Genomic DNA, 15,489 nt, shown 5'->3' on the forward strand with positions numbered 1-15,489 from the left:
CCTAGAGCCCACTCTCCATTCCTGTATAAACAAAGTGGTTTCAACAAGGTCTTAGGAAATGTCTCCAGTATTTACCATTTGCAAATATGGAATCTATTAAATCATGTTTTTAACTCAATAAACATCTACTTTGTATGCATCACTGTTTTAAGCTAAAGAAGAATTAGAAAACGGAGGGTAATGGCCCTGTTCCCTAGCACAGTAAAGAAGACATAATTTAGAAACTTTTATTTAACATGAAAAACTAACCATAGATATGTAGAAAAACAGAGTATTAGGGTTGAAGTGTCATGATCTCTAATTTTTTTCATATTGCTCAGGAAAAGAAAAAAACAAAGATGAAGTAGATATAAAATATCAGCTGCTGATTCTAGATGGTATCTGGGTATATATATTTTTCTTACTTTTCTGTATGTTTGAAAATGTATGTAATAAAATGTAAAAAAAGAAAAAAAACTTAACCATAAAGACCATTTATAAAACTATACAAAAGATAATTTCAAGGGGATATAGGGTTCATTCTCTGTTACCTAAGCTAAGGGTTTAGGTTATTATTAGAGTTGGTAAGTAAGAATTGAAACCGAGGTGTAAGCCTAGAGGTCCTCAGAGGCCGGGCCGGTAATGTGAGTGAGTGAAGCTGGCTGTCCATATTCAGGTAGGGGTTGAGAGAGCAGGCGCGCACACACCTCATTTAAAGCATCTACAATTAAAAAAAAAAAATTTAATGTGCATTCAGAATAAAAACAATTCGGAGGCCTGGCAGTATGCGGTCTTCTGAAAATGAAAATGTTTACCATCTCTAAGTTTACCCAGCTTTCTGTCCTTCCTCTTCCTTTTATCAGAAGATATAGGAGTGGGTCAGTCATCACAATGGGGGAGGCGGCTTCCTGACATTTGAGAGTGACGGGAAAACTTTGTACTCGGTTGCCTGTAGGACCGGCCTGGCTTGCCATAGCTCTGTAGCCTCAGGAGTAGAAAAAGTGGCCCATCTTTTTCTCTCTGTCTTGCTCCTTCTGTGTTCTAGAGCAGGATTTGTGGCAGATTTTCAGAGATTCCTGTGAGTCTAAGGAGCACATTCTGATAATAGACCCACGTACCTGGGCTTTGTTTTTAGGTGATTTGGGGGAGGGTACAATTGTGCTTTAAAAGGGTGATCGGAAGTGTAATTTCTTTGACTTTGGAGTTGGCTGGGCAGCTTGATTTGAACACCTTAGTGTGCCTGCTAGACTTGGCAACTTTCCCCCCACTTCCCCCACCTTTTTTTTTTTTTTTAAGAGGAAGAGTCAGGGTTTTGGTTTGAGAGCTAACGCGGGGTTTGGGGCCCTCTGCTTCCGGCCTCTGGTGACCTGGGCTGGCCCTGGAGCTTTCCGCTTTGCCGCTCTTCAGTGCAGCCTCTGGAAATCTTCCTCACTCACCTGGGAGGAGCAGATACGGACTGAGACCACGCCTCACTCCGAAGTATAGGTGGAGAAGACAGAGTAGGGACCCTGAGAAGCCTTTTTTCCTCCTGAAGTCTCCCTCAGCTCACTCTTCCCTTGGAATTCCAGCAACAGCACTGCATCCTCTTAGCCTAGTTGGAGAACCTTTTATGTACCAGGTGCTATAATGCACGAGATAAAAAGTAAAACATGGTCCGTGTTCTCCAGCAGCTCACAGTTTGTTAGGAGGCTTTTCATCACCTTGGAGAAGATAGTGTTTGAAGGTACATCCAGCCGTATAGGCCCTGGTGAGCATGAAAGACAGGGAACTGGTTTTGACGGACAGAGTTGGGGATACGTGGGGTGGGGAAGGGGAGAGAACACCCAAGAGGACATCACTGATAGATGAGAAGGACTTTGGCTGCTTTTTGTTAAAATGACTTTATTTATGTAAACATTTTGGAAAGGGAAATACATTCATATGGTTTAAAAAATGTTAAAAGTATACTCTGAAATTCTCCTTCCCTACCCTGTTCTCCATCTGTCTAGTTCTTGGAGTCATTCCAGAGTTTCTTTATGACAATACAAGTAAATATGAATATATGTTTTTATTTACTTGTACCCCTCCCCTATTTTTACACAGTGGTAGCACACTCCATACACTATTCTATATACCTTTCTTTTATTTTTAATAAATTTATTTGTTTATTTATTTATTTTTGGCTGCGTTGGGTCTTTGTTGCTGTGTGCAGGCTTTCTCTACTTGCGGCGAGCAGGGGTTACTCTTCGTTGCGGTGCGCGGGCTTCTCATTGCAGTGGCTTCTCTTGTTGTGGAGCACGGGCTCTAGGCGTGCGGACTTCAGTAGTTGTGGCGTGAGGGCTCAGAAGTTGTGGCTCGTGGGCTCTAGAGCACAGGCTCAGTAGTTGTGGCGCACGGGCTTAGTTGCTCCGCGGCATGTAGGATCTTCCCGGACCAGGGCTCGAATCTGTGTCCCCTGCATTGGCAGGCAGATTCTTAACCACTGCGCCACCAGGGAAGTCCACACCTTCCTTTTATTACTTAATATCTTAGGGAGATTTTTCCATGTGAGTATGTACCTTCCTCATTCTTTTCTGTGGTCACATAATTCCATTTATGGATGTTCCTTGATTAATTAGCAAGCTCCCTACTGATGGATACTGAGGTGTTTGCTTATCTTTTACTATTACAGTCACTGCTACAGTGAATACTCTTATACATAATTATATGCCATTTAGCATGTGTGCTAATGTATATATAAATTCCTAGTAGAGAAATTGCTGCATTAGAAGCTTTATGCATTTGTAATTTTGATATCTTTGCCAAATCACCCTTCATGGCAGTAACAACTTACATAAAAATCAGCAATGCCTGTTTCCTTATAGTTCCACCTAGAGAGTTTTTATCACACTCTTGGATTTTTACCTATTTGATAGGTGTAATATTGGCTTGAGGCGAAGTTTTAATTTCTATTTTTCTTATTATGAGTGAGGTTCTGCATCTTAGAGTTGAGGCATTGGTATTTACTTTTCTGTGAAACGCCATTCATATCCTCTGTCCATCTTTCTTTTGCTGATTTTTTACTTGCCAATTTCTAGGAGCTCTTTATCCAATAGGAAGCTTACCCTTTGTGATATGAGTAGCAGTGGGTTTTTTTGTTTGTTTGTTTGTTTTTGTTTTTTGCAGTACGTGGGCCTCTCACTGTTGTGGCCTCTCCTGTTGCAGAGCACAGGCTCCGGACGCACAGGCTCAGTGGCCATGGCTTACGGGCCCAGCTGCTCCGCGGCATGTGGGATCCTCCTGGACCGGGGCACGAACCCATGTCCCCTGCATTGGCAGGTGGACTCTCAACCACTGCGCCACCAGGGAAGCCCCTGTTGTTGTTTTTAACTTACATTGTTTTGCCATGAGGAATCCTGTTTTTTATCTTGTTGGATATATCAGTGTTTCCTTTATGGCCTTTGCATTATCCTGGCCCACTTTTGATGGCACAGAATCATTCATTCCTCTTCCCACATTGCCTCCTCACTCTTTTTTTTTTTTTGTCTGTGCTGCACAGCTTGCAGGATCTCAGTTCCTGGACCAGGGATTGAACCCGGGCCACAGCAGTGAAAGCGCCAAATCCTAAGCACTAGACTACCAGAGAACTCCCCGTTCTCACTCTTTTTCTACTTCAATCCTTGATTGACAACAAAAAGCTGTTCCTTTCTTCCGAAGTCTGCATTCCTGGAACTATATTCTTTGTCAGTAGTAGGGTAGCCCTTGATAATTTTGTTAGGAGATTTTAGTGGTCTGAAAAATTCCCCATTTACTAGGTTATGGGCACTCTAGATAACAGTTTGGCAGTTTCTCATAAAACTAAACATGCAGTTGTCATGCAACCCAGCAGTTGCACTGTTGGGCATTTATCCCAGAGAAAGGAAAACTTACGTTTACGCAAAAACCTGTATGATGGCTGTATAGCATCTTCGTTTGTCATGTCCCCAAACTGGAAACAACCCAAATGGCCTTCAGTGGGTGAATGGTTAACCAAACTCTGGGATGTACATACTGTGGGATACTACTCAGAAATAGAAGGAACAAACTACTGATACATGCAACAACTTAGATGAATCTCTAAGGTATTGGGTAACATCTTATGAAAAAACCCAATGAACTTTTTGGCCAACCCAATATTATGTTGGGTGAAAAAAATCCCAAAAGGTTTACATGTTAGATTATTACATTTTTGAACATTTTTGAAATGACAAAATTTTATTTATTTATTTATTTAACTCTCCTTTATTCTTTTTTGTTTTAAATTAAATTTATTTATTTTATTTTTGGCTGCGTTGGGTCTTCATTGCTGCCCAAGGGCTTTCTCTAGTTGCGGCGAGCAGGGGCTACTCATCATTGCGGTGCGCGGGCTTCTCATCGCGGTGGCTTCTCTTGTCGTGGAGCACGGGCTCTAGGCGCGTGGGCTTCAGTAGCTGTGGCTCGTGGGCTCGAGAGCACAGGCTCAGTAGTTGTGGTGCACGGGCTTAGTTGCTCCACGGCATGTGGGATCTTCCTGGACCAGGGCTTGAGCCCGTGTCCCCTGCACTGGCAGGCGGATTCTTAACTAATGCGCCACCAGGGAAGCCCCTGAAATGACAAAATTTTAGAAATGGTGAACAGGTTAGTGGAGGATTGGGGAAGGCTGCCCAAGACAGACTTGGATGTGGGCGAGTTCATCCTGATGGTGCCCAGCGCATGCTCTGTCGTGTTTATTTCGGAGGACCTGTGTTGTGCCATTGGCTCTGGTGTGAGGGTACTGCTCTCAGTGGGGTGGGGAGTGCCTGAGAGCCCCAGGGCCCTGCTAGGGATTCTCTGAAGTCAGAACTATTTTCACAGTAATACTTAGACATTTGCTAATTACTCTCACTCTCTTACAAGTGTAAAGTGGAGTTTTTCAGAGGCTACATGATGTGAAATAGCAAGAGATTAAATGCAGAAGCAAGTCTGAGAATCCAGCTGTTTTCTGTGAAGCCAAGACATTTAAAAGACTTACAAAAATGTAAACGAGTGCCACTCTTCTCACTTTTTTGTTTTGTTTTGAGTAGAGTTAGTTTCTTAAAATATGTTATTTATGTTAACATGTAATGGGATTATTATTTTTTTAATGATTTAATAAATATTCAAGAATTTTCTGTTATAATTTATAACAGATGAATATTGATTTAAACTACATACACAAGTGCTCTTTGGGGGTCCTCAGTAATTTCTGAGAGGGTAAAGGGGTCCTGACACCAAAAAGTTTGTGAACCTTCAGGGTGACAGTAAGCACTTGACCAGAAGTCAGGAGGCTTGAGTTCTAGTCAGGACTTTGCTGTGTGACCCTGAGCACGTCATTTAGCCTCTTCCATTGGTATTTCATCTTTTGTAAATGCTAATAATTATCCGGTTCTACACACCTTAAAGAAAGGGAAGATAATTCTGTGTGAAAGGCTTTGAAAATATAACGTCCTGTTCAAATTTAAGGGAATTTAATAGTTAACACAACTAAACTGATGTTGAAAGAAAATGTAAAGGTTGAGGCGTATGGTGTGTTAGTGGACATCCTGTTCACCTTTTAAATGTTTTCCTTTTTGCATCTCCTCCTAACAGTTTCCATATATATATACATTCTTTCTGTTTCTCAGACAACCATTTTAATTAGTTAAAGGAATTAAGTAGGTACATCTTCCAGATTTTTCAGTCAAGAAGGGGTTTATACTCCTGATGCTTTAAAGTAGTGCCGTAAGGTCAGGTGCTCTGTCTTGGAGAAATCACTTATTTGTGACTTTAGGAAAGTTTACTTAACCTTGCGGCATCTTGGGTTTCTCACCTATAAAATGGGGCTAATAATGATTTACTTTCCTGAGCGGTTATATGAAAAGTAATGCGCAGGAGGCACTTTGCCAAGTGCTTGGCACATAAGATGCTCCATACATGGTAGTTGCTGTGATCGTCACAGGTATATGACAGGAGGTGCAAGATTAAACTTAAGCCTCTTACCCTGCCTTCAGTGAACTTGTTATTAAGCTACCTTATTCACAAGCTTCTTAGTAATTTCCAATTGATTTGGTTTTATTCTTTTTTTGCTTCCAAGGGCTGTTGAGCGGCCAGACCTCTCCAACGAACACCAGGCTGGAGAAGTTGGATTCTCAGCAGGTGCTGCAGCTGTGCCTCCGTTATCAGGACCACCTCCGTCAGTGTGCAGAGGCTGTGGCTTTTGATCAGAACGCTTTGGTCAAGCGAATCAAAGAGGTAACTTATTGTGAGAAAATATCATGGCCGACTCAATCTTGTGCTTCCCTGTGACTCCTGAGTCCTTTTCTCCTGGGGTGTAGAGCCAGTGATCCCAACTTTCTGGGAAATAGTCATTTTCTGTCTAAATGTCTTGACATCTGTCCCCATTGCTCTGCGAAGATCGTCTTTCCCAGCAGTGGAATGTGATGGTGGAAAAGAGTGGTCCATGGAGTAGACTAATCTGGAGTTTGAATCCTGGTTCACCACTTATTTGCTTGGGAAAGTTACTTCACTTCTCTTGGTCTCAGTTTTCCTCATCTGAAAAATGGGTCTAACCGTAGTAATCTACCCGCAGGGTTGAGTGAATGTTAAATTGCTTAGTAAATGTTAACTGTTGTTAGTATGTGTGAAGCCCTGCCATACTGATTTGCTTTGGCTAACGTTAATTGATTTCAGCCCTTTCCTGCGTGTAACTTATATTTTGTTTTCCAGTCGGGTATCAGTTCTTTGAGAGCAGGAGCCCTGACATCTCCCTCAATTATATTTTTCACTGTGTTAGCAGGAAAAGCTCAGTGATTCTTATTGGTTGGATAGAAACAATTATGCCTACTTAACCCACAGGGTTTTTGTGAGGAAAGACACAAGATAATTCATGTGAAAGTATTTAGTAAATGAAAGAGTGTGGTATACATGTTGAGTAATTATGAGTAACAGAAAGTAGGTACTCTTTTAAGCATTTAAATATATCACTGATTGGGCCACTGCATGGCACAGCTCTGGGAGCACCAAGGTATAAGTAAATACGTTTTCCAAAGTTTTCAATCAAGAAGGGATTTCTGTTCTGTTACCTTGAAGTAATGTCATAAAAAGAAAAGGTCAGGAGCTGTATCGTGGAGAAACCACTTATGTGAATGGCACTGCCTGGAGTTTAACAAAATACTCCTGATCATTGACTCTGGCAAGAGAAGGTGGACATGAGGAAATACACAAGGAAAGGGTGGAGAATCACTGCAATTAATGATCAGTTTGTAATCTCAAGGATGCAGTATGTCTATAACTAAGTAGTCATTAGTTATACTGATAGATTTAAATTTGTCAGCACCTCCAGTATTTTACTACTTACCTTTCATAAAATGTTGTATTACATGTATGCTTCTCTCATGGACTAAATACTTCTATATGGAAAACTATTAAATATGACCTTTTATTTTGGTTGGCATCTATGTGGCCTTTCAGATACTATATTTATTTTACTACATTATGATCTAAAGAGCTTAAGTCCCAAACATGACTATGCATTGGATTATATGAATTATTATTAGTGGATTTTGTTTCTTTTAATACTGAATTCTCCTCTCCCCCAGTAGGTCTAGGACATGGTCTGCGAATCATTATTTTAATAAACTTACCAAATGATACTAATGCCATTCTCCGTTGCCTGGGATTTGGGAACCACTGGTCTAGAGCATTGTTTTCCAAAATAAGTTCCATAAAACTAGTTCCATGTAAAGAAGGTCAGACTTTTTGCATATTTCATAGCCACCCTTGGAGAGTCACAATGCATGTTATCTTATTAAAAAGTTCTTAGGAATCTTACAGTAAAGAAAATCAGCACTTTTCAAACTTACTTGATTTCGGAACCCTTATCTTAAGTAACATCTATTAACATCTTCTAGAAACAGTGTTTTTGAGAGCATTCTTTGGGAAAATGCTTTTGTGGATGTAAGACCTTATCATTTTTGACTGTGCTAGAAATTAATTATGATATTAACTTTCATAAGATTTTAGAATAAATCAGCTTTTTAATGCTTCCTGTCTTCTTTTTGAAAGGTCCTGTACTCCATTCCTGTCATTTCATAGTTAGGAAAGTGTGGTACAGAAAGATTAAGTGACTCATTCATTGCCAAGGAACTGGGTAAAGTATTTTGTAGCTGACAGTACCAGACAGAGCTCATTATACCACATTTTCAGGACTCCAGAGCAGTGTTTTTTGGCCCTGAATGAGTGTTAGAATCACCTGGGAATTTTTTTCCTCCAATATATATGACAGAAAATTTTACACACACACTGAAGTAGACAGATACCCTTCCTGTCCTCATTGTCCAGCTACTACAGATATCAGCTTGTGAAGACTCCGGTTTCATCCACACTCCGACTCCCTCCCTGCCACCTTCCTAACTGGTTTGTGTTGCAGAAGATCTCAGGCGTATCGTTTCATTCATCAGTATTTAAGTATGCATCTTCAAAAATAAAGGACTCCTTTAAAACCTTTTTAATTGGAATTACGTTTAGACTTAGAGAAAAGTCACAAACATAATTCGGAGAGTTCCTGTATGCTTCTCACACAGCTTCCTCTAAAGTGAGCATCTTACAAAACCTTAGCCCAAAGACAAAACCAGGAAATTAACGTTGGTACAATACCATTAACTAAACAGAGACCTTATTTGAATTTCACCAGTTTTTCCACTAACGAAAGACTCCTCCTCAAAAACACAGCCAGAGTGCCCTTATCATACCTAAAAGATTACCTTAATTCATTCAGTATAGCTGAGATGCTCTGAAGAAAACACTGATGTGTAGATCTCACTCCATAGCAATTAAATGGAAATCTTGGAAGGCGAAGGCTGGGTTGGTGGGAAGGAAGCTGGGCACTGATTGGTGTTCATGCACATGCTCTAGATCAGGGGTCCCCGACCCCCGGGCCCCTGTTGGGAATGGGGCCTCACAGCAGGAGGTGAGCGGCAGGAAAGCGAGCGAAGCTTCCTCTGCCACTCTGCATCGCTCCTCATAGCTCGCATTACGGCCTGAAACATACCCACCCCCCGCCCCGGGTCCATGGAAAAATTGTCTTCCACGAAACCGGTCCCTGGTGCCAAAAAGCTGGGGGACCGCTGCTCTCTAGGATTCTCACATGTGACCAGGGTTGAGCACCAGTGCTGTGGAGCATTCATTGAAAACAAAACTTTAAACTGAGTTTAAAATTCTGCTTGAGGAGGCTTGGGATTCACTTTGAGCTGTCAGTAGTGACCCAGGATTGTTACCAAGCAGAGAACAGCACTCCCGGTATGAGCAGTACCTCGGTAGTTCTCTTAGGGCCGAGGAGGTGAACAGTGCTTTAGATTCTTCACTGAAGACCTGTCTTCTCTGTTGGTGCAAACTCCTGAAACATACACAGCCATGTGTGCTCAACTTCAAACCTAAGGGTTGAAATTAGTCACTTCCAAATGAATAAAGCAGAGGATGTAGTTTTGATCAAACACCAACTCTCTGATATTATTCCAGATGTTTCCTGGAAGTTGAGTTGCAAGTGTGAGGAAGTAACATAATGCTGTATGTGTTGAAAAGTCAGGGAACTTAATAACCGTGGAGAATGTGTGTTAGTGGAAGTAGAAGCCGGGTCAAACAGAGGCCCAGAAAGCTGCAGCACTTGTGATCCCTTACATTTGGATCAAAGGGAAACATGGCTGTAACAGTTCCTGATTCAGAGAGAAGAAAATCAAGGAGTTAGCTAAGCTTTCCTATTGCTAAATTTGGATGATGCTTTTGAATAAAAAGTTGATGTTTTACAAATTTCTGTGTAAGAGAGGCGTGGAAGCTAGGGGTGGTCTTCCTTCACACCAGAGTCTTGTACACTGACCACCAGTTTCCTCAGTGGCTTCAGGATGACCCTCAGCCAACCAGCCAGCATGGCTGAGCAACTACTGCTGACCACCTTAGTGTGAGATCCTTTAAAGGTTACAGAGAAACGTGACTGGGCCCTGCTCGCTGAGAGCTTAGTCTGGGCGAGGGCATGACGGTCCACAGAACAGTAAGGTGAAAGATACAGTGCCATCAATGGAGAGTGCTCAGTTGTGGTTCACAGCTGAAGTCCTAGGAGAGTTAAAGATCAGGATATCCTGGGATATAGCGGGTGAGGCTGAAGCCACGTTGTAAAGGAAAACCGGGACTTGGGAAACAAATGGAGAGAAAGCGGAGAGCGCTGCTGGCTGCAGGAACAGCTGGGAGTCTCGGAAGAAAATTAAGTTTGGGGCTTCCGGGGACAGTGGAGAAACTAAGTTTGTTCCAAGAAATTTCTCCATTAAGAACCACAGATGTCAGAGCTGGAAGGACCTCAGAGACCTTCTGGTCCAGGACCCTCATGACACACAGATGGAGAAATCGAAGCCTGTTAGAGAAAGTAAGCAATTAATCCATGGTCACAGAGGAAGATAAAGACTGAAACTATAGAATTAAAAGTGGATGAAGGGCTTCCCTGGTGGCGCAGTGGTTGGGAGTCCACCTGCCGATGCAGGGGACGTGGGTTCGTGCCCCGGTCCGGGAAGATCCCACATGCCGCGGAGCGGCTGGGCCCGTGAGCCATGACCACTGAGCCTGCGCGTCCGGAGCCTGTGCTCCGCAACAGGAGAGGCCACAACAGTGAGAGGCCCGCGTACTGCAAAAAAAAAAAAAAAAAAGTCGATGAAGATTGGGACTTCCCTGGTGGCACAGTGGTTAAGAATCTGCCTGCCAGTGCAGAGGAGATGGGTTTGGGCTCTGGTCCGGGAAGATCCCACATGCCATGGAGGAACTAAGCCCGTGCACCACAACTACTGAGCCTGCGCTCTAGAGCCCGTGAGCCACAACTACTGAGCCTGTGAGCCACAACTACTGAGCCTTCGAGCCACAACTACTGAAGTCCATGTGCCAAGAGCCTGTGCTCCACAACAAGAGAAGCCACCGCAATGAGAAGCCTGCGCAGTGCAACGAAGAGTAGCCCTCACTCTCTGCACCTAGAGAAAGCTTGCGCGCAGCAACAAAGACCCAAGGCAGCCCAAAATAAAAATTAATTAATTGATTAATTAATTATTTAAAATGGGTGAAGATCAGAGGAGGTTTGGGGTGTTTTTTGCAGGTGGTATGTTTGAATGTGCTTCCGGGTTGAGGGGAAGAGATGGAAGAGAAGAGATGGAGGGTGAGGGATAGACAGGGGACTCTGAGAGTGGGGTCTCTGAGGCAGCAGGAGTCGGGGGACTTAGAGCCCTGAGGGCATTTGTTTTGAGAGAACAGGGAAGATCTAGGCAGGTTTTTAAGAGGATGCCGGGCCCGGACCAGCCATGCCTGAGGAGCCTGTGTATTCTCTCTGAAGGAGAGGGGAGGTCATTTGTTGAGAGTGACCGTTGGGTGGTACAGTTGTGAGCCCCAGAGCCACTGAAGGCTCAGCTGAGGTGGGAACACTTGGACCTTGATTTTGTGGGCAGTTCTGCATAGTGGTTCTGAGTATGAACGCCAGAGCCTCACTGCCTGAGTTCAAACCCTGGCACTGCCTCTCGCTGTGTGACCTTGAGCAAGTTACTTGATTCTTCTAAGCTTCAGTTTCCTCTTCTGTTACATGGGGATAAGAATACTTACCAGTCTACTTGGGCTTCCCTGGTGGCGCAGTGGTTGAGAGTCTGCCTGCTAATGCAGGGGACACAGGTTCGAGCCCTGCTCTGGGAGGATCCCACATGCCGCGGAGCGACTGGGCCCGTGAGCCACAACTACTGAGCCTGCGCATCTGGAGCCTGTGCTCCGCAATAGGAGAGGCCGCGATAGTGAGAGGCCCGCGCACCGCGATGAAGAGTGGCCCCCGCTTGCCGCAACTAGAGAAAGCCCTCGCACAGAAACGAAGACCCAACACAGCAAAAATAAATAAATAAATTAATAAACTCCTACCCCCAACATCTTCTTAAAAAAAAAAAAAAAACTCCCTGGCCTTGGGGAGCCTGCTGACATTAAAAAAAAAAAAAAAAAAAAAAAGAATACTTACCAGTCTACTGCAGAAAGGTTCTCGTGAGGGTTAAATGAGTTACTCTAGGTGAAGTATGGGACCATGTCTGCCATGTAGTAAACACTATGGTGTTAGTGCTCATTATTGTTTTAAATAAAAATGATGACTAATAGAAAAAAATAACAACAACAAAAAATAATGACTGATAGGGAGAAGCCTAACCTTATTGCTGTGAATTGGCCCGTGTGAAGTTTCCTGATACCAGTAGCAGCCTAAATATTGGCTCATTTTAAGCTCTACCCTCAACAACCCGAGTATCACAGAGAACTAAATGGAGGCAAGACCGGTCATTTACAGCCCAGGTTGCAAGCCCTGCGTGATTTCTTTCATGCCACAGATATGTGCCTTCTGGCATTTTTGTAGTTAATTTAACTGTTTATTCTGCTATGTGAAGAGCAAAGAGGTGCCTGGGGGAACGTGGATGGTGAGAAATGTGAAACTGGACGGCAGCACGTGATGAGTCCTCGGCTTCCGGGCTGTGGATGCCTCGCCTCTTATCATTCCTGAGATTTCTGTGATATCTCGTCATTTCTAGTTAAGGATTCAAGTTGGCAGGCAGACACTTTCAGTTTTAGGTCACATCTGCCATTGAAATCTGGGTTACTGAAAGGTAAAGGAGAAAAGAACATGCATCTTTCAAATGTGCGGGCTTTTCACCAGCGCGGGGGCAGGAGGCAGGTGGCGAATACACAGCCCGAGGAAGACATCATTGATACGTCTGGACTGGCTCTGGTTGCCAACCTGGGTCTTGTTTCTTCCTCACTCTGGTTGCTATCAATGGGTAAATGTAGTCATGGTTTAGAATACCTTCCTAACTAAGATGAAGCCGTTAGGTTAACTTTATTACAGTTGCTATGTGCTTGCTTAAAGGCCTTGAGGCTAAATTCTTGAGTGATTCTGGTAGCCTCTGTGTGTTTCATTGCTAGGTGTATTGAGAGCATGCTGCCTTAGCATTAACCAATGTGAAACATTGAATTGGAGGCTCAGATGGACACATAAGAGTTGCAGTCCTTAGGAAGCCACGTGATTTCCTGGGATTATAAAGACACCCTCAAGTTTCTCTAATTCAGCCCTTTCATGGCACAAATGAAGAAAACAAGGGTTCCTGAGTTTATTTGGAATTTGTCCAAGGTTTTTCTCCTAGTTAATTACTAAGATGATAGAAGACGAATCTTCCTGATTGCTGTCCTCTTATCTACTTATGTTCTACTTTCGTGGGATCTTATCATTGCGTTTTTCTTCCTTTTTCATGCATTAGGCTCTCAACTAGTGTTGGAAGGAGTGAGCTACCATTCCTGGGCCTGCACACACAGCCGGGCAGGGATTTCTTTCAGTCGACAAAACTGTAATGTTTAAGACCCAGCTGGAGCCATTTTCCAAGTATTTGACCTGACTTCCTGTACCGTGTTTCCTCCCATGGGGCTGGGGGAGAGGCTGACCAAGGTTAAATGAGTTTCTCACAGTTTGCACAGAGAATCAGTGTTGGAGCTGACGTTAGCATTCACTGAGCCCCTTCAATGAAAAGCCAGGTTCCTGAGCCGTTGGCCAGGTGAGGCTGTTACCCTGCCTGCCACCTTGAACCGAATCTCCTTTAAATGACAATGTCGTTTGATTCCTGTTGCTGCTGTTAAACATACCCTGGCATTGGTCGCTGCTTGCTTGACTTCAAATTGTAAAATGGGTCGGGAGTGTCTAAAACATTGAGATGTTGGGCTTCTTTTTGCCGAAATACTGAGGGCAAGGCATTTCAGGAACATTCGGGGTTTCCTTTCTATCTTACAAATTACTCTGGTGTGAATTTCAAGTTGAGCCCTTAGAACACAGAGTTGTCCCCGCTTCTTGTCCTTTGGGCAGCCTTTCTTTTTGGTAAGAGGTACAGCTGGTCCCTTGAGTGGCAGGAAATCCAGATGGGGGGTTGGACTTATTCTGGTTGGTCTGGCTGTAAGCTATGCTGTACAGCACTTCCTCGGGCCTGGGCCCACACTTTCACCAGCGCTGTCCTGCCACAAGGCAGAAATCCTGGAGGAGGGCCCAATCGAGTTTATTACTTGCCTGTTGGAAATGTAGGCTTGTATTTTTTGGCGAGGCGTAAGCAAAACCCAGTTATTCAGCTGCCCTGAGATTCACCTCCATTCAGGTTCTGGATACAGACATGAAACGTGTGAACAGCAGCCCCATTTCCCACCTGCCCTAGACATGCCCCTGGACAGCTGGCTCTGCCAGCTTTCCCAGGACTGGCTGCATGTGCCAGGTACTCGAGCCCCTGTCCCACTCCCTCCCCCGGCTCCTTTCCAGCCTGCGGGGGTAGGCCATGTTAGAGGCCCCTTCAGCTGAACTGCAGTCTGTAAGCCAGCAGGTGAGCAGTATTAAGGGCACATGGTTATAGAACTGGAAGTAGGGCCGGGAAAAGATATTCCCTGTCCTGTGTCTCTTTCAGTGAAGAAAAACAAGGAATTTTAGCACATTTGAATGTTGCTGTAATGCTTAGAACAGTGCCTGGCACATAGTAGACATATAATAGATGTTTGTTAAATGAACAACTTAATACATTCTTCAGTTCTGTCACTATCTCTGTCAGAGTGACTGATAAGCTTTCTCATTCTATTAGAGAAAATGTAGGTTATGAGAGTTTTTTTTAGGTACGAGTAGGCTAGACTGCAGCTATAAATAGACTCAAAAATGTGTAATAGCTCAAATGCAAGCAAAGTTCATTTCTTGCTCATGTTCAGGGTAGATGTTTCTGGTTAGCAGGTGCTTCCTCCATTGAGTTCAGGGATTCAAGGCTTCTCCCATTTTGTGGCTCTGTCATATCCAGAGACCACATTGCTGATAGCATCCAGTTGGCAGAAGGGGAAAGAGAATGGAGTAGCACAGATGGGAGGTTCTCCGGGACCAGACCTATAAATGTCACACATCACTTCAGCTAGAACTCAGTCCCATGGCCACAACTAACTCCAGAGGAGGCTGGGAAATGTAGTCTATATGTGTGCCCAGGGTTGTACTAAATTTTGAGCTACATTTTGAACATCTGTGTCATCTTTGAACTTATGTTCCTAAAATGCATCTTTAGCTCAACTTTGAGATTCACAAGGGCTGGTGCAAGGTCCCAAGGTCCCATGGTAGATTTCACTTGATTTAGGTCCTTCTGTCAGTAAAACCCAAGTGATATAAAGCAAACACTTATGCCATTAACACTAAGTGAAAAAGCTAGTCCACAACATTATATAGTTAACATGATTTCAAATATGTTAAATATCTTTTTTAAAAGATTAGAAGGAAATATGACAGTTAGCTGTGGTTGCCCTTGAGTGATGAGATGACCAGTGGTATTTGTTTTTAGACTAGTTCATCCTGTTTTCCTGTATTTTACAAACCTCTATCTTGGACGTGGGTTTTTTTCCAACTTGGAATAACTCTGTTCTCTTTTTCTCACAATATACGAGCCTTATTAGGGTTCTGTCTCCTTGGCTGCAGCTTTTTGACTCACTGAGATAAGA

The 15,489-nt window shown here is 43.5% G+C and overlaps 1 protein-coding gene across 2 annotated transcripts in view; it reads left to right on the forward strand.

The window, feature by feature from the left end:
* Nucleotides 1–15,489, forward strand: part of BORCS5 (BLOC-1 related complex subunit 5) — a 97,989-nt gene that overhangs the window by 59,651 nt on the left and 22,849 nt on the right. For both annotated transcript variants that reach the window (XM_081248521.1, XM_081248520.1), the window contains exon 3: nt 6,047–6,204. In XM_081248521.1, the coding sequence (XP_081104647.1) occupies nt 6,047–6,204 (158 nt within the window). The remainder of the gene's footprint in view (nt 1–6,046; nt 6,205–15,489) is intronic.

Source organism: Mesoplodon bidens (genome assembly GCF_964165515.1).
Source record: "Mesoplodon bidens genome assembly, chromosome: 11".
NCBI classification, from domain to species: domain Eukaryota; kingdom Metazoa; phylum Chordata; class Mammalia; order Artiodactyla; family Ziphiidae; genus Mesoplodon; species Mesoplodon bidens.